This window comes from Sinocyclocheilus anshuiensis, unplaced genomic scaffold (genome assembly GCF_001515605.1).
Source record: "Sinocyclocheilus anshuiensis isolate Anshui unplaced genomic scaffold, SAMN03320099.WGS_v1.1 scaffold1239, whole genome shotgun sequence".
In the NCBI taxonomy this organism is placed as follows: Eukaryota; Metazoa; Chordata; class Actinopteri; order Cypriniformes; family Cyprinidae; genus Sinocyclocheilus; species Sinocyclocheilus anshuiensis.
The window spans coordinates 1056458-1081393 of record NW_015540949.1 but is presented as its reverse complement, the minus strand read 5'-3'; the positions used below and the strand labels follow the sequence as shown (position 1 = coordinate 1081393).

At 36.8% G+C, this 24936-nt stretch overlaps 2 protein-coding genes across 2 annotated transcripts in view; one reads left to right on the top strand and one right to left on the bottom strand.

Moving 5' to 3' along the window:
* The window catches only part of LOC107689883 (probable assembly chaperone of rpl4), an 85290-nt gene extending 73213 nt beyond the window's left edge, over positions 1-12077 (bottom strand). The window contains exons 1-7 of the mRNA XM_016488062.1: positions 11864-12077; positions 11398-11498; positions 11161-11307; positions 10862-11011; positions 7613-7719; positions 4439-4562; positions 2049-2165 (exon numbers count right to left, since the gene is read on the bottom strand). Of these exons, the coding sequence (XP_016343548.1) occupies positions 2049-2165; positions 4439-4562; positions 7613-7719; positions 10862-11011; positions 11161-11307; positions 11398-11498; positions 11864-11930 (813 nt within the window). The 5' untranslated portion in view covers positions 11931-12077. The remainder of the gene's footprint in view (positions 1-2048; positions 2166-4438; positions 4563-7612; positions 7720-10861; positions 11012-11160; positions 11308-11397; positions 11499-11863) is intronic.
* Positions 12078-12847: 770 nt separating this feature from the next.
* The window catches only part of mindy3 (MINDY lysine 48 deubiquitinase 3), a 66567-nt gene continuing 54478 nt past the window's right edge, over positions 12848-24936 (top strand). The window contains exons 1-6 of the mRNA XM_016488061.1: positions 12848-13578; positions 13853-13932; positions 16440-16500; positions 18442-18618; positions 21016-21067; positions 21265-21379. Coding sequence (XP_016343547.1) covers positions 13485-13578; positions 13853-13932; positions 16440-16500; positions 18442-18618; positions 21016-21067; positions 21265-21379 — 579 coding nt within the window. The 5' untranslated portion in view covers positions 12848-13484. The remainder of the gene's footprint in view (positions 13579-13852; positions 13933-16439; positions 16501-18441; positions 18619-21015; positions 21068-21264; positions 21380-24936) is intronic.

Sequence of the window (24936 nt, the reverse complement as noted above, 5' to 3'; positions counted from 1 at the left end):
GTGTCACATGATCCTTCAGAAATCATTACAATATGCTGCATTTGTGTTCAAGAAACATTTCTAATTATTACTGAAAACAGTTTTGTTGCTTGATTTTTAATGAATTACAATTTATTTGAAATATAAATCTTTTGTTTGTACCCATGTAAAAGTCTTTACTGTCACTTTTGATCTATTTAATGTGTCCTTGCTGAATAAAAGTATTAATTGCTTTTCTTTTAATGTACATTGTTTATTACTGAATATTGTTTGTATTGCATCTACTGGAAAATGTCTATGAATAAAATTACAAAACTGACAAATAGTTTGAAAGATTTGCACTCTTTGGACTTCAAACACTGCATTTGTGCAGAAGAATTAAAGTTGACGTTGAAGGTATTGTCAATGGCAATCGACAGTATACCACAAATGCTTTCAATAAACCTTTCATAAATCTCATTTTTTACTCACAACGTTGCTTAAATTTGGTAGGTAATTTTCTTCATGACATTACTGCAAATAATACAGGTGTTTAATAACTATTTTAGGATAGAAAAAGCCAAATAGAGTATTGTCTACTAGCAAGAAAAGGGGAAACATCTTTAGATTTGCATTTGTCCATTAAATAAATAAAAGTTCTGGTTGTGACTGAATTTTTTTTAAGGTCTCAATGGACATTTCAATAATCCCACTTTATAAAGACTATTTACTTAGTCAATATATTATCATCACACCATCAAGGTCACCATCTGTTGTGTTAATTGTAGCCTGTCTGTGATGTTGTATTGTATACAAACACAATCTCTCATCTCTTTACTGAATAAATGGTTTTTGTAAAGAGTTGATAAGAGCTCTGAACCCAGATTACATCATGCTTTAAAGGTCCCATGGCATGAAAATTTCACTTTATGAGGTTTTTTAACATTAATATGAGTTCCCCTAGCCTGCCTATGGTCCCCCAGTGGCTAGAAATGGAGATAGGTGCAAACCGAGCCCTGGGTATCCTGCTTCACCTTTGAGAAAATGAAAGCTCAGATGGCCCAATCTGGAAGCTTCCCTTTATGTCGTCATACGGGGAAAGGTTACCTCCCCTTTCTCTGCTTTGCCCGCCCAGAGAATTTGGCCCGCCCATGAGAAAATGAGCTACTACCGTGCGAGGCGAGCACAATATTTTTTTTTCCTCGAGACATCATGGCTTGCAAACAAGCGAAGCATGGCAGTTGCCCCGCCTCTCTCCTCCTCATTAGCATTTAAAGCTACAGACACAGAAATGGCACGTCCTAAGGAAAGCTCATTGTGGGACTGGCTCGTAGTGGCTGAAATTCTGCACCAAGGCTGAATTTCGGGAAAGAGACTTCAGATACAGTACTAGGGACCACTTAGGCCTATATAAAAGCATCCAAAAAGCAGCATGTCATGGGACCTTTAAACAAGCACATACTCTCCTACCTGCCAAGATTTTCCAAACGTCACACAAAGCAGCATCTACATATGACAAATTAATGTCTAGTGCCAGAAAGTTTCCTGAAATTTTAACCAGCAGGAAAGTAAACAACTTTTATAAATTCCCTCAGCGAGTCAGTTCAGGTGAGGCTTGTTTTTCTGTTTCTTCAGCCGCGTAGAGCCCTCCTTAACAGATGAACTGCAAAGATTCATTTAGTCACACGGAAATGAAAATATGTCTTTGAATAAGCATGAAACTTGTAGCCTTAAGCAAAAAAATGTTTTTAAGAGTCACAAGACTGTCAGCGGTGAAGCGTGGTCACTCGATGAAGGATCTGTCTGTGTGTGTGTGTGTGTGTGTGTGTGTGTGTGTGTGTGCGTGCATGTGGCCCCAGGGCCACCCTTGCGGCAGACTGCCACAGCCTTGGCCTGGCGTTGAGAGAAAAATTAAAAGATAAAATAAGCTAGTTTGTTTCTTTTCTTCCCTTATATTTCCCAGACTAAAAACTTTTTAAGCACAGTACTATTTCGTTCCATGTCATCAGAAAGAGGTCAAAGGAGAGGTCATGATACATCCTATCTTTATCTCTCCGTTGCCTTTGGAACACAAACACCTGTGCTCACACCTTATTCTGATCTTCTTCCTCCTCCATGTCATGCTCTGTGCTCGCCAATGACTCTTCCTCTTTCTGTAGGCTAGGTAACCATGACGACACGCTCTTCTTCAGGTACTCACGCCCCTCCTACATAAAAACATAACAACAAAATTGAAAGAGCCTCTCCTCTAGGTATGCTGATTGTAAAAATATGCTTCTTTCAGGAAAAGGTATAGGATGAGAGGAAGTAGGATATGAGGAATTAGGAAGTAGAATAGGATGACAAGTAGTAGGATAGGACAACAGGATGCTCTACAAGAAGAGGGGAAGTGGTATAGGATGAGAGAAAGTGAGAGAAATTAGGATAACCGGTAGTGGTATGAGATGAAAGGAAGTAGTAAAAGATAAAAGGGAGTAGAATATGTTGAGGATAGGAAAATAGGAATTAGGTTAGGGAGAGAGAAAGTAAGACAGTCTAAAAGGAAGTAGCATATGATGCAAAGCAGCAAGAAAAAGCAGGGCCATTAAAAAGTGGTATACGATGAGAGGAAGTAAGATGATAAGATAGGTAATAAGATGGGATGAGAGAAAACTTGTGACAGAGAAAATAGAAAGGGATATAAGAAACTAGGAAGAGGAATAAAATGACAGGAAGTAGAACAGGACACCAGGAAGCTCTATAAGATGAGGGGAAGTGTTGTAGGATGAGAGGAAGTCACAGAGTAGACTGACAGGTAGTAAAGGATAAGAGGAAGTAGAATATGTTGAGAGGAAGTAGGTAAGAAACAATAAGTCAGAATGAGAGGAAGTGATACAGGATTTAGAGGAAGTAGTACTGTATATGATGAAAAGAAGTAGGAAAATGCACAGGCAATAAAAAGTAGTAAAGGATGAGAGTAGGTAACAGAAATTAGAATAACAGGTAGTGGTATGAGGAGGTAAAATACAGAATAGGATGAAAGGAAATAGGTCAGGGTGAGAGAAAATGAGATGAGGAAGTGATAAAGGATGAGAGGAAGTGGTACTGTATATGATGCAAAGAAGTACTGTAGAAAATAGCATGAGCAATAAGAAGTAGTATAGACAGAGGAAGTAGCAAAGCATGAAAGGAAATGAAAACGTAGGATAACAGGTAATAGTGCAAGATGAAAGAATGTAGGATAGGAGGAGTGAAAGTAGTAAAGGAGAAGAGAAAATAGAATACATTGAAAGGAAGTGTGATAGGACAAAGGAAGTAAGTCAGAGTGAGAGAAAGTAATATAAGATGAGAGGAGACCTTACAGCATGACAGGAAGTTCCACTGTATGTTATGAAAATAAGAAATAGCAAGTGAATAATATGTGGTATAGGATGAGAGGAAGTAGCAAAAAGCATGAATAAGATGAAGCAAGATAAGAGAAATTGGTAAAGGACAAGAGGGAACAATACATGAGATGAAAGAAAGAACAGGATGAAGTGAAGGATCATCGGATGTAGAATATGTTGAGAGGAAGTTACTATGAAGTTGGAATATAAGTGAAAGTGAAAAGTGAAAGTGACGTGACATGTGGCCAAGTATGGTGACCCATACTCGGAATTAGTGCTCTGCATTTACCCATCCAAAGTGCACACACACAGCAGTGAACACACACAAACCGTGAACACACACCCGGAGCAGTGGGAATATATGTTGTGAAGTAGGAAATTGTATGGGCAAACGCAGTGGTTTAGGATGAGAGAAAATGGTACTGAATGAGGAACATAGAAAATAACATGAATAAGATGTACAGGATAAGAGAACGTGGTAAATGACAAGAGGGAGAAACATTGGATGAGAGGCAGAGACATAGGATGAGATGAAAAAGTACAAGCCTGAAAAAGGGTTGAGGTTAGAGGACACAAAGAGACTCAAGTTTATGATTTTTGAGTCAAGTTTTGCTGTCAGCTTTCTGAATGGAAATGGAAGTGTCTTCTAAAGTGAAAATTCCCACAAATGTTACAACAGCTTTAAGCTGCAGACTGAAGCTCAACTCAGACCTGCTGGTCTTATGTCTGTTCGCCCCCTAGTGGTTCAGTGAGGAACTGCATCAAAGCGGGTGTGTTGGCACTAGTAGTAAATTTGTCCCACATTGAGTCATATTCAATAAGCTTGTTTTATTAATGGCTTGTAATTCATTAACTGTGACCTAACTCTCTCATCTGACATCGTCGCCTATCCCTCATTCAAAAACAAGTGTACATGCCCAAAACCTGCCTTTCTTAGTCACTCGTTCTCTCACACAATTTCTATCTGTGTCTCCTCAAAAATACATGACTCAGCTTTCTCAGCTTTTCTCCCAATTATGACTGCATAATGACCCACTGCTCAGAACGCTGCAGTGAACTAGAGAGACAGTGAGGGAACTCTGGGTAATTCACTCCGCAGTTGTCCTGTCGTATACCTCAGTTTTCTCGATGCTGAACAGGTAGCTGGCCATCAGCTGCAGAGCTTCAGGGTTGTGCTCGTCGTACTGTAAAGCTTTGTCGATGGCCTCTCTGCAACGGTCAGCAGCGCCCTCCTCCATGCTGTCAAACAATAAAGAGTTATAAAGCTAATTAAAGCACATAAAAGCCAGTCAGTGATATTAAACTCATGTGTAAGTACAATATTTGTTCATAAAAACCTGTGTGCAAACATTTTCACAAAGAAATTATGATCAATCAATATCTTAATGAAAAGACAAGAGATATTGAGAAAGGATAAGAAGAGAACAGGATAATAGGTAATGATATAAAGTGAGAGATACAGGACGAGAAGAAGCATTATAGGATAAAAGGAAGCAGGGTAGAATGAGATCAAGTGCTATAAGATAAAAGGAAGTAGGGTCATCATACAAGTTAAGAGCATGTTGGATAAGATAAGAGAAAGCAAGGATGAATGAGAGGTAATAGGAACCAGTATATAATAAGAAGTAGGAGGATGAGATGCGGAAGTAGGAAGAATAGAAATTTCATAATTCTTGTCACCAATGTCAATATCACAAAAGTTAATATTAGCCTAAAAATAATAAAAATAAATAAATAAATAAAAACCTCAAGCTCACTCAAAACAAGTAAAAAGTCATTGATTGAATAACAATAAGAAACTAATTAAAAGGAACAGGACAAAAACTGCAGTAGAACAAATGAATAAGAAATGCTACAAACATTGTATAAATTAATCAAATGTATAAAAACACTGCATATTCCTCACTGTGTAAATGAAATACATATTTCTTCTTATTAAAGCTTATTAAAGTGATTTAGTCAAGAGCAGTGAGAGATTTTCTCTCATTTGTTGTTTGATTAACATGAATGACAGACAACAAGAATATTATGGTGCTTTTGCACAGCATGGTACGGCACTGCATGGCTCACTTTTGGGGGTTTTCCACTGTGTACAGTACCTGATACCGGGTACTTTTTTCGTACCGTTACCAAAATGTGACGTGTAAACCCTGCTGATCCCTGATTGGCCGGAGAGAATCGCCACTACCTGCGTCACTGAACTTGCGACACGAGACACCAGACCCGCTATACTGTACTTAAATCAGCACAACCAGCGAAGGATCGAACGCAACTGTTTTGAACGAGCGCACCTTTTCATGGTCTGTTGAGGAAGTACAGATGTTCCTCTCATTGATAGCAGAGGAGCGGATCCAGCGAGAGCTTGATGGGGCGACGCAGAATGAAAACGTTTTTCAGGAGGTCGCTCAGCTCTTGGCTGCGACGTGTATAATCCCGCCCACTCTAAAGTGGTACTAAACTGCAGTGGAAACGTAAACCAAGCCCCAAGCTGAGTCGTACCACGCAGTGGAAAAGCACCATTCGACTGCTGTCACTTTAAGAGCTGCCCGGATCCAACATCCTGTTTTCTTTCTCAGTTGTTTGCTTTCACTTAAGACCTAAATTACGGTGTACGAGGATACTTGCAAAGACGGCCCTTTTGTTTGTGTATTTAACTGTTCAAGGCCTATAAAGTGGCAAAAATAACTTAGTTCAATAATCCAGCGTTCAATGAGCACTGTGTTCGGTATATCGCCCACCCCAAAATGGAAGTAAGGAGAGTGGTAAAGGTTGTGAGTAAGATGTGTTTGTATTTAATCATAAAAACCTGACAAATAAGTTTGAACTTTCTAAATTTAGAATAAATATTTAGAACCACCTGAAACCACACATAAAACTTTTCAGCTTTTTTTTTTGCTTGTGCATATATAAATATACTGTATATAGATGAATATTATATATGGGTCAAAGAAACAAAAGTTTTCTGAGCAAAAATAATGACAATCATATATTTTTACCATGATTTACAAAAGACATCCAGTAAAATGTCATTCAGTGTAACAATAGTTCATCAGGCATATTTAGAACAAAAATCATTGGATGACCTTAAAAGACTCATGAAAAGACTTATGGGTAATCACATTGCAGCCTCTAAAACTAATCAACTGCATTTTTTAATCTGTACCAGTCTTTGCCACTATTCTTCAAACCACTAGGTTTTACCCATTTGTCAGTAAGAAGTTTTAATCATTTAAAATATAAAAAATTAGTGTAATTACTTTTTCTTTTATATATTTTAATAAGTACGTCAGATTAAGCATGTTGTTTCATTTTTACATACATATATCTGTTACACTGAATGATTATGGAACATTATTTCACCCATATTTTGAATTTTATTTTTACAAAGTTATCTGAAACATTAAAGTAGACACTTTACTTGCATTTAATATGCTTTTTAATTTAATGCAGACACCAAAATGGGACACATCAAATATGTATTAGAATTAAATGCATTTTTGGAACTATTTCAAAGTAACACACACAATGTCTACACCAAAAAATTACAAGTTTGACCAATAATTGAACTAAACAAGAGTTTCCACATCACCCAGGGGCATCAACACTAGTGAAGAAAATGTTATTTGTTAGCACACACACTCTGTCCTGCTCTTGATTTTCCAGTTATCGCCTGCAGCAAACATCTACCACAACAACAACCCTGATACACACGTACAACCATACAGTACATCAAGAGCAAAGGCACAGAGACGTACTGTACTTTGCTAGAGGCTGCTGCTGTACCTTCATAATGTACACCAATGCGTGAAAATGGAATGGTGCTTACTTAGTCAATAAACCTGACCTTTCCCTCATGCTTTGAATTTCAATCTCAGGGTTTGAATGAAGTTGTGTCGTGCCAAGATCCTCGGCAATCAACACTAAGCGCATCTCCAATCCAAATCTACTTTTCATCTCTCTCCTACCATACCATTACTCCAATCCTGAATTCCCAACCCTCTTCCTCTTTCTATCCCTCTATCAACCAGTCTGTGATTAGATTTTTTCTGCAGGCCTCAGAGCAGATGGGCTCCAGTCTGCAGCGTCCCAGGTGTGTAATGTCTCTCTGTCTGTCTGTCTGTCTGTGTGTGTGTGTGTGTGTGTGTGTGTGTGTGTCATATCTCAGCCGGTACAGAAAGCCAAAAAGGTTGAGAAATGAAAAGAGTGAGAAAGGCCAGAGCAAACAAAGATGGGCAGAAGTTGAACAGGAGCCAGCATATATCGGTGTAAAAAAAAAGACAGATATTTACCAGAGATCTGTGAAGAAGATCTCAGCGATGGAACAGAAGGCCACAGACATGTCCTTCTTTGAGACGGCACAGACAGATGGCAATGCAGCCGCTCCAAATGCACTAGCCTATCAGAACACAGAACCACATGTGACAATGAAATAAAATAATAATAATAATAACTCACCCTGTCATTGTTGACTCACCTTATGTTATTCCAAACCTGTCTAATGTTATTTTTTTAAGTGGAATTTAAAAATTAATTGTTCATCCTAGTGGCTCTCAAATTCCAAAAAGGACAAAAATCACCATAGATATCAGACCAAATTTAAGTCATTATTCACTGCTCCACCGAGACTCTCAAAATAAATACGCCACCTGTTCTTATGGCTTCAGAAGACTTTTATCTTTTATTTATTTTATGTTTCTTTAACCTTTCATAGCACACATAGCACAACAGTTTTATAATTATTTATGTTGAATTATAATATTTATAATAACATTTTATAAATCTTATAATATTGTTTTTAATTTTTTTATTAATTTATTACAATAATATTTTTAACACACATTCAAGATGTTTAGTAGATATTCACAGTTTGTTATGATACATGCAAATTGTCAGCAGTGATTCTCCAGGGACCTCAGGGTTGCATAATTATTTAAATGAATATATTGTTATTAAAAGTATTAATATTATAATATATTAAAATAATCTAACTCAATTTAAATGATAAAAAACATGCAAAAAAATATTAAAATATTTTTAAAAATTGTTGGTGTTTTTTCAGCATTCAGTTCCTGATTTTTTTTTTGTTCTTTTTTAATAAATTGTGGTTAATTTATATGTAAACATTCCTAGTTTCTGTTAATAATAAAAAATAAAAACAATTAAAATGAAAGAGAAAAAAGCTAAAAATTAAAACTGGTGGGCCTTTGAATACTGTGTTATACAATACTATGGTAGCCCTTCAACACAAAAAGTTTGAGGGCCACTGCTCTACAGGACTTTATTTTTTGCTTATGTTTTATTGCCCTCTAGTGCTGAAAGATTCAACTGCATATTTAGCACTAAATAAATCCTACAGCTGACTCCTCTTTGCTCAAACTAATACAACTATCCCTCAAGACAAGTCATTTAGATCACTGAGGATGTACATTTTATGCTGCCACAATGCTCAGAGCATTATTCATAGCATCTGAATTCAATACTCGGTAATGTATGCAAGGCCTGTGTGGTCATTGCAATTGATTACAGTTTGCGTTGATGTAAAACGATGTCTGTGACCAGCTGGTTTTCAATAACTCTCTACCTACAGGAACAAGACACATCTATCCTTCTGTCTTTTCCATTTACCTGCCCTGTGTAGACAGACGCAAGCAGTGCACACAGGCATACTATGAGACCAGCTCAGCATAACTAAATGCCTCCTGCTATTATGTCAGTGCTAATTCTGTGCCTTCCAGAAAGCATTGCTCTGATTCAGCAGCTAACTTAGTAATCGATGCAAAGAAAGTGCTGTCCACTAGGAAAATGCTCCACAATGATGGAATACATCCATTATTCATTAGCCAAAGCTCTCAGGGTTCTAAACAAAATGACAATTCCTTTGTATCTTAGGGAGTGAAATTCTGTTTACATCTGGTCTCAGATAGTCTCTCTCATTTTCAGGGTTCTGTCGAACTTTAAAACACATACTACAGTCACATCATTTTACTGTGTTAACCTGCTACAACTGTATGCATACTGTGTTGTGGTTTATTCTAGCTATAACTTACTGACTAATCTCACTACTTGTATCTTTTATATTTACTAAACTAGAACTGTATGTGCAACTTCAGACCAGCACTTGAGGTTCAACCTCAGCTCTTCTCTTGTTGTATTAGCTACAGGGTTGCCAGGTTTTCACAACAAAACCCGACCAAATGCTACTCAAACTAGCCCAAAATTAGCCCAATTGCGTTTCGAGGGGGGTCCCCCATTAAAAATCGCATTCCGGGGGGTAAAATACACATTTTTTTTGGCGGGGCTCCCCGGTAAAATTCGCATTTCAGGGGCTAAATATCACGTTATTGGGGTTACTTCAACCCGCGGACATGAAAAACAAGCCACGGCAACAGTGTCAAGGTAGCCCAATTCCACGGAAAAAAACGCAGACTTGGCAACACTGACTAGCTACCTGCTTTACTGTAGGTCATCGCAAATTCCACAACATAGTGTAGACTGGGGCTAGTTGTCACACAGATTAATCCGAGTAAGTTCATTCTTCATCAGTTTCTGTACAGGCAGCATTCTGAATTTTTTCTGAATTTTTATATTATTTTTATAATAAATACAAATAAATTTTATTTATTATACAATTATAAATAAATAAATAAATAATAATAATAATAAATATATATATATATATATATATTATAATAATTTATTAAATATAATAAATAATAAATAATAATAATAAATAAATAAATAAACCTTCAGTGACAACATTCCCCAATATGGCCATTTAGACTTAAATTTAAGCTAATATAATTTCAGAGGGCTTGGAATTAATTTTTAAAACCAATAGACAAAACTAATGTTACTGAAACAAGCACTTGTATAAATGGAAATCTCAGAATATTTATTTACCTACATATAACCCTGGATTTAACTTTACTATGTGAAAATATCTCTGGTCTCGGTTACATTTTACCTGGATTTGCAAGTTCCTCTGTTTGCAAATCAGCCAATAACCTTTAGACTACCATTCAAAAGATTGCGGTTGGTAAGATTTTTTAAACGGGATTTGATAGAAGTCTCTTATGTTGAACAAAGCTGTTATTCATTTTATCAAAAATACAGTACAACATTAATTTTGCAACATATATTTACACTTTAAAAGAACTATTCTTAAAAATGTAACATATTCCTTTGATGGCAAAGCTGAATTTTCAAGAGCCATTACTTCAGTCTTCTGTGTCACATGATTCTACAGAAATCATCCTAATATGACATTTCTTATTATTATCACTGTTGAAAACAATTGTACTGCTTAATAGTTTTGTGAAAACCATGATAAATATTTTTCAGTATTCTTTAAAGAACAGAAAGTTCAAAGGAACATAATTTATTTGACAGAATTTGTTTGTTTTTTTTAAACAAATTGCTTTAAAAAATCCCAAATCCCAAACATTTGAACGGTAGTGTATAGAAATGTGTAAATGAAATAATCAAGTGGACTAAAAATCTATGTAAAATGCTTGAACTGTGTATCAGCAGTGTCTTGCCTCATTGGTGTGTTTGTCCATGACGTTGAGCATGACCTCAGTTCCTTTACTGAAGTATTGTATAGCCTCTATACCTGTGTGAATCTGCCCCAGGTACATGTACTTACTGTGGCCCTCCTCTGGACTGAGCTCCACAGCCTTCAGATACACGTATACCACTGTTAAGGACCGTAACACTCAAATACAATCACACGCTCTTCAAGAAAAGGAAAAACAAGACTAGAGGCTTCACGAGGATAGTACAGGATAAACATATTCAAGTGATTTCTATGTACTGTGGTAGTACGTGTAAAGGATATCTGTTTAGCTTTCTCTATATCTCCCAGCTCAGTGCAGATGTTCCCCATCATGTCCAGGAGGGTCAGGTTAGTGGGTTCAATATCCAGCGCTCGCTGACAGTACAGCCTGGCCATGTCAAAGTCAAAGTTGTCTATACACTCTTTAGTCTGAGAAGGAAAGAGAGGTACAGTAGTACAGTCTGAAAACAAGCACTAATATTTCATGTCTTTAAGAGGTCATTATAGGAAATATATTACCTTTTCAATTAGTTGATCAGTTGTGTATTTTCCAGCTGTTTTCTTTTTGGCTCTTTCCTGCATCTTGGCTTTCATTCTCTCCTGTGGTGACATCAAGGCACCTGGACATCAAGAACAGATTTTCACAAACCACTCACATAAGCAAACCTTCCTGCACAGGATTCAGCTGCAAAATCTGTTAAATGTGAATAGGTCTAGGTTAAGCACAGCTATGACAAGTTTGACAACCCTTCTTCAATAAACTCTACATAGCATTAATCAGATCACATGGATATTAAATGTCATGTTTACATTAAACCGTTACTGTCAAAGCAAACACTGGGGAATACTAGTGTGCAGTCTATAGCAAGAAACAGTTTTAATTAATGTGGCATTTTTAAAAACGTGTTTTAAAGTCATTATTTTCGTGAAATAAAAGCAATATGACCAGACCGTTTAACACTATAGATTCTTAAAACTGACATACCTCCAGTTGGTTTAGTGTCTTTTCTCTTAGCTTTGTTTTTCTTTTTAGATTTTGCTTGTCCGCCCATTGTTGTTAGATAAAATCTGTGAATTTATGTCACTTTTTATAAAGGGGAAAATACTTCTCCGCTAGAGGTGCGTTCACGTGCCAACGTGAAAGCACGCATGGGCTACAACGTGAATCAAATATATTGACTTCCTGTTAAGGCACATCTTTAACAAAATAAAAGTCTCTAAGCTTTTTTTTTTTTTGGTGCGTCTGTCGTTGAAACCATAGACTGTATAAAAACAGGTTGAAACGCATATAACTGCTTCTCTTCTCATTGCATTTCTCAGTGCAAGATATGTTGCTTGAATGCATCGTTGTACAAACAATGGAAAGGATTTCATTAAATACAGTTTATTTTATTCATTGAAATATTTGTAGTGAAAATAAGTGACTATACATGCTAAAATGTAAATAAATAAAAACTGCAAACAATGTTGTCTAATGAATTATATACGTTTTTAAAATGAAGTTTATTCAGTCATTTTTCATTATTAACCATTTCGTTACCAATTTATACATATCATGTGCTCACAAAATTGCCTCGTTACCCGAAGGTACCTTGCATTATGCAGTGCAAATATGCAGTGTTCATCTATTTACAATGTTTAGGTGGTAATATATCAATTATTTTCTGACCATCTATTCACTGTACACTTTTAGGTTACATTCTCGGCAATACATCACTATAACCTCTGTGGGTGCGCCTGCTTCACAGTTGGTATTTTAAGAATTTATGGCTGCCTAATCTCTTTATTATATAACATTGCTTAGCCAAGCTTTCTGTATATTCAAGCTCAGCCTCCGTATTGTAGGCGGGCACAACACACGACGTTGCCGTGTGATTGATGGGCGGAATAACCAATCAGACCTCTCCCTCGCTCGACGTCACCAGAACCTTCTCGATTTGAACCAATCTCTCACAAAGTCGAACTTGAGGTGGAGGCACGTAGTAAACAAATTGAATGGATCATAGAGCACTCTGCAGTTACCGCAGCGAGCATTTTTCATTGAATTTCTCGGTATTTTCTCTGGGTGTTGTCGAGCGGAGTTGACAGTCGTTGACTAACTTAACTTAAAACGGGCTGTCGGAAGAACGAGCTAAACGTTTGTTTTGGACGTTTAATAACGCAACAAGCCACAGACCGTATGGTGAGTGAGTTACTTCAGTGATGACATACCAGGCCTGTCCAGTTAAACAGACAGAACAAAAACCTCGAATTAAGGAACTGAATACAACATAAGACGTAAGACAGCATTCATTTCAGACACAAAGCGAACCTGTAGGTTAATAGAGCTGTTGTTACAGGCTGCGTGTTCAAAAGCTAACGTAACGTTCTTTGACGTTTTTGGCGCGAGCGTTCGATCACTCGTCGCTTGTGGGACAGTTTACGCATTTGTGGCCAATGCCACCTGCTCACCCAAGCCAAAACTTTAAGATTGAGCGGAATACAAAAGCAGGCCAGGACGAGTTCGCCAGCCACGTCGCGTGCACTACAGCGGTTAGCTGTCACAAGGATCTCTATTGGTTTCGATGCATGGTTTGAGTTAATATTGACGAAAATCAAGAACAGAAATGTCAGATACTAATAAAGAAGTAGTGGATCTGGTGTGGGGCAGACCCGGTGGCGGAGGAGTGCCTGCATCCCTCTTCCGCAGGTGGTCACAAGGTAAGCGGTCTTGATAGTTTTTGATGCTTTAATTATAGATACTAAAAGAAGTCTTACGAATGCTGACTCAGATTTTCAAGGTTGAAACTCTCAGTTTAAAGGATATACATCCATTACTTGTATTGTAAAATCTGCAGTGGTCAGCAAAGAAGACCAATGCCAAGACCATGTTACTTTAGCCTGACTGCTTGCCCAGTTATAAATTGTGATGAATTGCTAAGCTGAGACTTGTGACATTGACTGTGTGGTTTGTGTTCACTGTTTCTTTCCACAGGCTTTGTGTACAGTGAGGCTGAACGCTCTGCACTGGAGCAGTTTGAAGGTGGACCATGTGCTGTCATTGCACCTGTGCAGGTATTCGCCTTATTTTTTCTGTTCATAGGTTACTTTACAAAGGCGTGGATTTACGCATACTTCATTACTGACTAAGCATCATAAGTTATGATGCTTAGTCAGCAATGAAGTATGCGTACATCCACGCCTTTGTAAAGTCCACAATATAAAAGCTGCACTGCAGTGGTGTAATATAAAGGTTGGTGACAAATTAAAGGTAAATACAGAGAAACCAGAACCATGCCGGCATAATTTTTCTTAGTAATTACCTTTATCCCATCCTGATGGGACTGTTCAGGATTGACAATGGTCCCATCCTTGGGGCACATGGGGTCACTGATTGGTTTGATGGGTAATTTTTGACAGCAGTGAAAACGAGGCTGTGAGGGACAGAAGTACAGTGCAGGGCTCGCAAAATCGCTAGCCCGACGTCCCGGGGCTATTGTGTTTTCCTGTCGGCTACCAAAATGTATCACCACTCTGCCCGACGGGCTACCTTTAATACAGATCTCCCGGGGGTCCTTAAAAACTCATAAAGTGAGTTGTATCAAACTTAAGGCCACAAAAAAAGTTTTAAATATGTTAAATGGTATAAGAAATGTCTTAATTATAATTTCAAGAGGTCTTACAGTTGGGGATCGAAAGACAAGAGTTGCGATACGGCTGGATTAAACTTCAAAAGGCAATGATGTCATTGAATAAATATGAGTGCTGCACGTTTCAAGTCAAAACGCGGTGCGGATGTCTTTATTTGAATGTATCTGAAGGGAACATTGTTCTTTTTTTTGGGGGGGGGCTAGTTAAATACATTTTCGGGCTACCAAAATCTGAAGAGTAGCTGCCCGAAGGGCTACCAGGGATTTTGACATTTTGCGAGCCCTGCAGTGTATTTAAATGTGTATACATCACACACTTGTGATGTAGGACTTTTCTACAGTGTATGCCATTGTAAAGACACATTCATCAAGAACAATAACTATATCAGCGTCCAGACCAAAGCATGATAATATTGTTTATTATAAGTGCAAACTAGCTTTAAATGTTGGAAGTTTTTTTTATCATTCATCTACGGTGGCTGAGAGAGCTCAACGCGCTGCAAATAGAAAAAGCACCTGCAAATTAAGAAAATGACTTCATCAATTTGACAACACACACGCTGCAAATGCTCACAATACAACCAAATAAAAAAACGTGCTGCAAATAGAAAAAGCACCTGCAAATTAAGAAAACAACTTCATCAATTTGACAACACACACGCTGCAAATGCTCACAACACAACGCGTTTCTGTATTTGTTTGCGTTGTGAGCATTTGCAGCACCTGCTGTCAAACTGATGAAGATGTTTTCTTGATTTGCTGGTGCTTTTTCTATTTGTATGTGTTTTCTGAAGTTGCAGCACGTTGAGCTCTCTCGGCCACTGTATTCATCAGCTAGAAAAAAAAAACTAATTGGGAAAGGGATTCCAACAATACAGTTGTTCTGTGCCAATATCGTTATCATTGTGGTGTGGACTCTACCATTTTTTTTTTACATTTAGAACAATTTTTAAATTGTCTTAATCATTCTCATCCTTTGTGTACACCTATGGAAGATTTTTGACCAACGTCTTGGCATCCTCCACAAGGGCTGTGCAATTAATCGAAAAACAATTTCGATTTTGGCCTCCAACGATTATGAAAATACAGTAATCGAGATAAAACGATTATTGAACTTTCGCTTTCGTTCCTCCATAATCGTGATCCCTGTCCTCCACCACCATTATCAAAACACTTTTATAAGAATGGTATTGAATCCCACCAAGAGAGATCCAGAGACTTATCGAATCAAAGCCAGGGTTCATTGTAGCTGTTGTGGTGGCACTTTTTAGCCCAACACTCTTCCAAGATACTTTAAGTTTTTCCTTTAATTTGTCACCTGTCTGCAGATATAAGATTTATAACTTATATCAGTCTGCAGATTCTGCAGAGTCTGCGGTCGGAGTTGATCAATTTCATAAATCTTATATTGTCTGATGGGCACAGATTCTGATTTTTTTTCCTGACAGACTAAGGATTCAGTCTAGTTGGGAGGACATCAAATGTTTTTAATATTTTGACCCGATTTTAGAACATATTGTTTTCATTTGTCATGCATCTCCTAGCATATTTCTGCATGAGTTTGTGTAGAGAAAATACCTGAAAGTCTGCTAGTGTGTGATCCTCAGTTGCTTAGTGTTCTTTGTGACCACTTACAAAGTTGGCAAGTGTATGATACCTGCTGTTTTAAAATCTGTTCAGATTTTAAGTCATTTTTTTGTATTCCAGCCATTAGTCTTGCACTGACATTCCATATCTATCACAAATGCTGCTTGATCTGTGATTTCTGAGGATGTCTTACCCTTTTCTTTAACTCTGTTTCTGTAACACAGAAACAGTTGCTATCTGAACTGATATATAAACGTACTGAGATGTGCTTTGTTGTCAGATTGTTCCTTTTGCCTGGTTAGGTGGAGTCCTAATGATTTGTATGTTTTGTTTGTTATTTCTCAGGCTTTCCTGTTGAAGAACATTTTGTTTAACACTGAAGGCTCAAACTGGAAAGATATCTCAGGTTTGTTGTGCATTATTTTAAAAGGGAATTCCACGTTTTCTCCACTTTTGTGCACTCGATAAAACTCAGACCAGGCATGTATGAGCATCTCATACTCATCATAAGTGGCATAATAAGCATAAACATAATGTAAGTTGTGATTTAGATTATAAAGACTACACAAAGACACGTAATTTATGAACTTGATATTTAGGTGGTATCAATACATAAATTAAGCGTTATGATAGAATTCTTTTAATGCACCCCCCCATCATATTTCTGAAATGAAAGACATCATCATGAATCTTATTATAGGTTAGGGTGACCATATGTGCCATTTTCCCAGGACGCGTCCTGGCCAGGATTTGTTTTGGCTTTATTTTCCTGTTTTCATGCTTGCTGAAGGTAATGATCGAACAGTAGTTTGACCAATAACATGCAAGCATTGTACATAATGGACCAATCATGGCGTGTGAGACGGTGGGATCTACGGTCAAAGCGATGCAATTACGCGTACATATTAGGTGTGTTCGACTTAAAAGCAGTGCGGCTCAGACCGATCAGTGTTTGACATCAAAGTACCTCGAGAGCGTTTCGAAAGCATAACCGTCTGTATGGTACTTTGATGTCATACACCGATCGGTCTGCACACGCAAACAAAGCCAAAACCTAGATATTTTAGGCAATATAGAAATTCTGGCCAGGACGCGTCCTGGGAAAATGGCACGTATGGTCACCCTATTATAGGTACATATCTGTATTGTAGTTTTACTGTGTGCCTAAAATTGGAGAAAGTGGTGCTTCACTATGGGCCAGATTTACTAACAGCTTGCACTAAAGCAAACCCTCTTTTGGTGTTAAAAACTACTGTCAGGATTTACTAAAAACGTGCAGTGAAAAGGTTTGGACAGTCATTTTGTGGCTGACCTCACTGCGTATGCATTTGTTGGAGTTTTCCTTTCAGATGCTAAATATATGAGAGGGGAGTATTTAAATGAATCACGCAACATGATTTACTTAGGTTTGCACTAGTCAATTTCCTGGTGTTTGCGCCATTATTTACTGTCCAAAAAAGCATGACTTAACCAATTTGTGCCTGTGTTAGTAGATTACACGCACCTTTTTATCATGCACCTTATTATAGCTCTGCTTGTTTGCACTGCTCTTGGTAGATTGCATTGGTCATTATGGAAATGCAACGGTTGCGTCTTTGTTCTTTATTTTGCACATTGTCAGTAAATCACCTGCAGAATTTTCCACTCCCATCTGCACTTTTACAGGGTTGTGCTCTCACGCTAATTTGCCCTGTTTAGTAAATCTGGCCCTGTCTTAATGCAGTCAAATTATAAAAGTAGCATTCTAAGACCTTTATTACCTGTCACCCGTAATACTCCAGCCTTTTTTATCCAATATTTTAGATCACTTTCTATTTCAATTGAAGACATGTGACAACATTGTTGGAGAGATTGTGTTCTTTTGTTTTATAGCTGAAGAGATTTTGTTTTCGTCTCCTCCCATCATCATCTCCTCCTCACTCCTTTGTAATGATCATATTTGACATTCTTAGCTGATGCCCTCATTAGTATGTGTATTTGTTATCCTGCTTGGAATGCTGCTTGATCGTCATAAACAGAAAGAACAGTCATGTCCTACCAACGTAAATTTGTTCAGCCTCTGGATTAGTTTCATGGGGTTTTGCAAGACATTTGAATTGTATGCAAATGCAATTCATTCTTTTTTGTTTATAACGGGTAGTTGTGCACTTCATTTAAACTTTTATTTAATTCTCAATATATTTGGCTGATTCCGGTTAAAGTTAATGGCATGGAACTATACTGGGACACAGTTTATAGAGCGAAGGATCCTACACGTCGGCTAGCGGCAAAACTGATCGACTTGAATCTTTAAAGCAGCACAGAAATCAGATGCGTGGCTTGACATATGTTCTGTGTATCCTTACAGAGGAAGAGCAGAGGACGGTCCTGTGCTCCACCCTCAGTGAGATCCTGGAGTCTGCCTGCCTCAATAAGACACAGGCCTTTCACCTGGCCACCTTGCCTCGTGCTAAAACCACAGACAGCAGTGACATCACTGACAGCCACCCAGAGCCCGAGTCGAGCCAAACTACTGATTCACCGAGTAAGAAAATTAGCAACCGTCATTCTCAATGTTGTACAGATACTGAACAGGGCCAAGTGACAGTTTTTTAATAATACCTAACACTAAGGGTGGGCGATATAGCCTCAAAATTATATCACAATATTTCAAGAATATTTGCGATAATGATATTCATGACGATATAGAAAAAAAAATGTATAACGTTTTATTGGTGATTACAGCTGGCAGGCAGCAGCATTTATTAGTGCAAACACAATGAAGGGCATTTTCCATCCTTTTCCAATGAGCTACTGTCATTGATGACAGACTACCTAATTCGAAGTGTAAATCTATTGTCATAAGGTGGCAGAAGCAGCATTATAGTGCAATAGTAGTGACCAGTGTTGGGCAAGTTACTTAAAAAAAGTAATTAGTTATAGTTACTAGTTACTTCTCATAAATAGGGGGTTCTGTTTTTTTTTTTTTCGTTTAAATTTTTCTGGACTCCTTTTTAATGGTTAAATAAAATTTTATTAATCAAAAAAACATGTCTAATTAATTAAAATCATGAAACTTAAACAATTTAACATCAATTTATCAAAAGTTTAACAAAAATTACATGTTTAGGGCCCTATGAAATGTTTTATTTTTTCCAACCTTATGTTTTATTGTTACCAAAACATGTCTAATTATTTGAAAGCATAAAAACAAGTTTTATTTATTCTTCCAATAGCCTAATGATTTTTTTTCCTCGGAAATTCTGTGTTGTGTATTTACATTTAAGGCATAAAACAGTCATTTAATTTATCTTTTAATTAATGAAAATTAAACCAATTTTATTTTTGGAAAATAAAGGGGATTTAATATTACAATTAAAACATTGAAGAAATATTGTATGAATAGTCCTTAAAAACAAGGTTTTAATAATTTGAGTAGTAGTAGCAGCCTGTTATGTACATTCTACTCAACAATAGTAATATATTTCTGCCAATGCCCTCAAGTTAAACAGAACTTTTATTTTGACGGGTTGCCGTGAATACCTTTACATTCCTGTGTGTATATGATATGAGGATCGTTTTACTCAAATGAAACGGTAAAATGCTCATGAAGTGACTCTCAGAGCAGTTCTGGAGACGTTGTTCATGTATTTATGTCCTCATTAGTGAGATGGCAGACGTTAATATCCCCGGAAGCGCCACGCGCGCTTCAGTACACGTAGTACACAAAACCGCTCGTCTGCGCCATTCATTAACACATAGACACGCAGAATTCATATTTAAATAGTCATTTTGCGGCTTAACATTTACAAATACTAGTGTGTGTGTGTTGCGCGCGCGCATCGGGGCGGAACTCCGCTGTGCGCGATGCAGAGAGCGCGACCATGTAATTGAGACCGAAATGACATGCCGTCGTGTAAATAAGATAAATAACATAAGGCTATTTAGTTTTGTTTAATAAAAGAACGAGGTATATACCTGTTCTATAGGAAAGGTATCTTTAAATGACTTCTGTTGTGATCTGGCGCTATAGAGAAAATAAAATTAACTTGACCTTCAAGGGGGGCAGGCCGCCCCCCTAATATAATGGCAGGGGAAACACTGCAATTACCAGAGAAAGTAACTGTTGCGTTACTTTTTTTTAATATATATTCAAATATGTCAAATAACTTGGATGCCTCCAATATTAAATGTGGCACAATTTAACTTAAAATTAATAAGTTAGGAAAATAATATTTCGTGGCCATTTTTGAGACCCTCTTCTTGAATCAGGCATGCAAAGAAATGCAGCCTTGCTGAGCAGAAGGGAATTCTTTTAAAACATTAGAAAATATTACAGATGCCAATTTAAAAACTGTGAATGTTATAATAAATGTATTAATTGAGCAGTTGTAATTATTATCATTATTATTGTCTTTTTTATTTTATTTAACAGAACAACAGTAAAATTACAATACTAACATTTATGAATGTTGAGTACTAAACGGTCTCTCACTGTCGGTGCTTGTAATGATTTTTGCGTCTTTCTCGGACGGTTTTAAATGCTTCCACACTGCCGTCATGTTTGTTGCATTAGTGCGTGCCTCTATTTGATCGCATCACGTCATTGTTCGGTACAATTTATTCAGTCTTTTTGCTTATTCCTAGCATCCCTCACCGAACATCATTGCGTCGCTATATCATTGATATTGCGATATGACACTTTTTTTTTATCATGTAAAAATGTATACCGGTGTTATCGTGGACAGTATGATATGGCACACCCCTCTTAATCTTAACTCTCTTTTCACACTGAATGCATACATTTACAGTAGATGATCCAACACAGCATGCTAGTATAAACTTGCGGAGATGTGTATTCTTATTAACCGTGAACTTACAAATAATTTTCACTGGTCTGTTGTGTCTTGTGCGTTTGTGTTTTTGCATGGTGTGTGTGTAGCTGCTTTGGCTGCTGAGGAGCTTGGCTTTGAGAGGTTTCACAGCATCATACAGTAAGTGCACAAACTCCCTTTCCTTCCCCTTGTGTTACAAATATGCAAATTCCTGGCAGAAATCTCCAGTAGTGCAGAAGCAACTAATTTCACAATGAAATAAGGGGTGCAGCTTAAAAAAAAACTTCTGGATAAATTTGTAAGTCAGTAAGGATCTTTCCCAATTGATAGTTTCATTGTGGTTGCTCCTTCCTCAGGAAGAGGACTCTCAGGACTGATGCGGAATTGAGAGAGGTGGTGTTGTCACTGTACGACACTTGGAAGAACAAATTCGGGGTTCTGCTATTTCTGTACTCTGTCATACTTACAAAGGTATAACTTTACATTTCCCACCCATGAAAAATATTTTTGCCAGTTTTTGAAAATTCCTTTTAAAAACAAGAGAATAATGAGCTTGCATGGTAACAACCTCTCATCTACACTACTGTTCAAAAGTTTGGGGTAAGATTTTTTGGTTTGTTTGTTTTTGAAAGAAGTCTCTTATGCTCACCATAGAAATACAGTAAAAAACGTAATATTGTTTAATATTAATACGATTTAAAATAATTATTTTATGTTAGTTTTAATACATTTTAAAATTAATAAAATCTTTTGGCAAAGCAGAATTTTAAGCAGCCAAAAAAAAAAAAAAGATCTTACTGACCCAAACTAAAATGACTGTGAAGCATGTTTTATTGGATTGTACTGTTTTTAATGTAAATGGACAAAGGTTTTATTCAGAGGTGTGTTTAACTGATTTATTTAACCCTTTAAGACCTGAGGGCATTTTTGCCTCACTGAAGTTGATGTTTTTTGTGACATGCACAAAAATAATGACTCATAACTCGAAGACTGTAGCAAAGAAAGTCAAAAGGTAGGTATCGTCTGATAGAAATTTTTCTATATTTTTATTGGGAAAAAATCTTTGCATTTGAATATTCTCATGTTGAGAAGTAGGTGATAAAATGTAAGAAAAGTTAGTGTGGTCAAGGGAAATTTTTCATATTCTTATTTGACGTTCAATATCTCATGAAAGAAATAAGGTAGAAGAAAAATTTTGGTGATGTTCCCCAACATGTGTGCTGTATGTGAATTGAATTTTGTGGTGATATCATGAAGTAATCAAAAGTTACAGCATTTGGAACCAAGGTAGCCCTGCTCTTAGCTCCTTACAGTTTTGAAATTGTTGTTTTGATTTTGAAGTAATGCCTCACTCAAGTTTAGTCAAAGCCCCAAAAAATTATAATTGTTTTATTCAACTCGATGGGACCTTTCAAATGACATATGACACATGACTATCTGAGCTGTATGATGTTTCTGACATATTAGAGTACATGGCACAAAAACATTTTTCATAAATTATGAAAAAAAAAAATCTATATATCCGCAAATAACTCAGCACTGCTTAGGAGTTAATTAAAGTGACCGCATGCATTGTAAAGGTCAGACTCCAAGCTTTCAAATGACACCTATTTTGTGTTGATTAAGGCAGATATTTTGAAAAATATTATTTTTTATTTTTTTTCTTCGCTAGGGGGCGCCCGCCGGCGGTACACTTCGGTTTAGAGGAACTAGGCAGCACTGGTTAGGAGTTGATCAAACTGGTTGGATGCATTCGAAAGCTGAATTTCTAAGCTTTTAAAATGATACCTAATTATAAAAAATAAAAAAAAAGTTATATAAATTTAAAATAGACAGAAACATTCTAGGTTTTACATTCTGCTTGCCAAGTGTTCAATGGAGCTCTCCAACTGATTTCTTCAATTCATGGGTTTAGGTGTTATTTATACACGAAAGACGCAATGGATTTTGATTTTGGACTCATTTCAATCGTGAGAATCTGCTGTAAAATAATGATATGCCATTTTCCACAATCGGAGCATGTTTCATGAAATGATAAGTGTAAAAAAAAACATGAGAATATTGCAACGTGCGCATTTGGAGTTGTATGTGTTATAATTCGATGACTAATATCTTTAGATCTAAATGACAGATTATGGTATGATTGGGCTCATTTTAATCGAGAATTTTCTGAAAATAATGATGTGTGATTTTCAAGATCTATGCATGTTTCGTGAAGTTATGAATGAAAACGTAACCTATATTTTTCTTAATTTATTGGTTTCATGTGTGTGATAACATCGTAAGTAATATATTTAGATCCAATGAATGAATTACAATGAGTTTGGGCTCCTTTTAATCGGGAGAATTTTCTGAAAATAATGACGTGCAATTTTCCATGATCTATGCATTTTTTATTATTATTATTTAGTCATTTATCAGACGCTTTTATCCAATACAAATCAAATGACAGTAGTTTATCAGTAATCCTAAAAAATAACACTGCCAAACTTACATGCTAAAAAACAACAACTTACTTGCACATAGTAAGAAATGGTTATAAAAACTGAAACGGAAGCAAAACAAGTAATAGGAAAGAGGAGAAATAAAAAGCAATAATTATACTTTGCCGGTGTCCCTGCCCGGTGGAGTCTCACGGTAGAGTCGATGGTCTTTACACTCATCGGAAGATACGCGATACAGAACGAGACCAAACGCGATATCAGCACGTCTCCAGTTTTATGAAGTTACGAATAAAAGCGCAAAGTGAAACTACAGTTATTTGTCCTGCAGCGCCTGAAGCACGCCCATTGGGTTTTATGTGTTATAGCAATATGAGCAATATCTTTGGATCTCATAGGCGGATTATGGTAACTCTGGGCTAATTTTAATCGGGAGAATTTTCTGAAAATAATAACGTGCGGTTTTTCAAGATCTATGCATGTTTCATGAAGTTACGAATAAAAACACAACATTAAGCATAGAGCTGTTTTTCTTTGCCGCGCCTGTCTGGTTTCATGTGTTACAGCTCTATGAACGAAATCTTTCGATCTGATCGACGGATTATGGTAAATGTGGGCTCTTTTTAATTTCCTGAAAATAATGCTGTGCGGTTTTTCAAGATCTATGCATGTTTCGAGAAGTTATGAGCAAAAACGCCACAGGACTGCAACCTCTGATTTTTTTGCTAAGCTGCATGACCTAATTCTTTTCTATGTGTTATAGCTTTATGAGAGATATCTTTAGATCTAAACAATGGATTATGGTGAGTTTGAGCTCTTTTTAAGCTCTTTTTAATCTGCAAATAATGACGTGTTGTTTACTATGATATATGCATGTTTCATGAAGTTACAAGCGAAATCTCCACATGACAGCTACCTTAGATTTTTTGGCAAAACTACATGCCGCCTGTGCAGTTTTATGTGTGTTATAAATTCATGAGGAAAATCTTTAGATATAAATTATATCTAAAGACAGATTATAGTGGTTTTGGGCTCTTTTTAATCGGGAGAATCTGCTCTAAATAATGGTGCCAATTTTCCACGATCTGTTCATGTTTTATGAAGTTACAAGTAAAACGGTGACATCAATATATTATTTTCATATGGGTCTGGGGGTGACTTTTTGTACAAAAACTTGCTCCAGTTTATTCTACTCGATGGGACCTTTCAAATGACATATGACACATGACTATCTGAGCTGTATGATGTTTTTGACATATTAGAGTACATGGCACAAAAAAAACATTTTGTAAATTCTGAATTTTTTTTTTGTCATTTATCAGCAAATAGCTCGGCACTACTTTGGAGTTAATCAAAGTGGTCTGATTCTGAGCTTTCAAATTATACCCATTTTTTGTTGATCAAGGCAGTGGTTTGAAAAATATGATTAGTAATATTGTCGCGGAGGGGGGGCGTCCCGCCTGCGGTACACTTCAATTTAGAGGGGCTGCTCAGCACTCGTTAAGAGTAGATCAAAATAATTACATTCATTATTTTATTTCAGCTGAGATTCTAAGCTTTAAAATGATACCTATATTTTGTTATTCT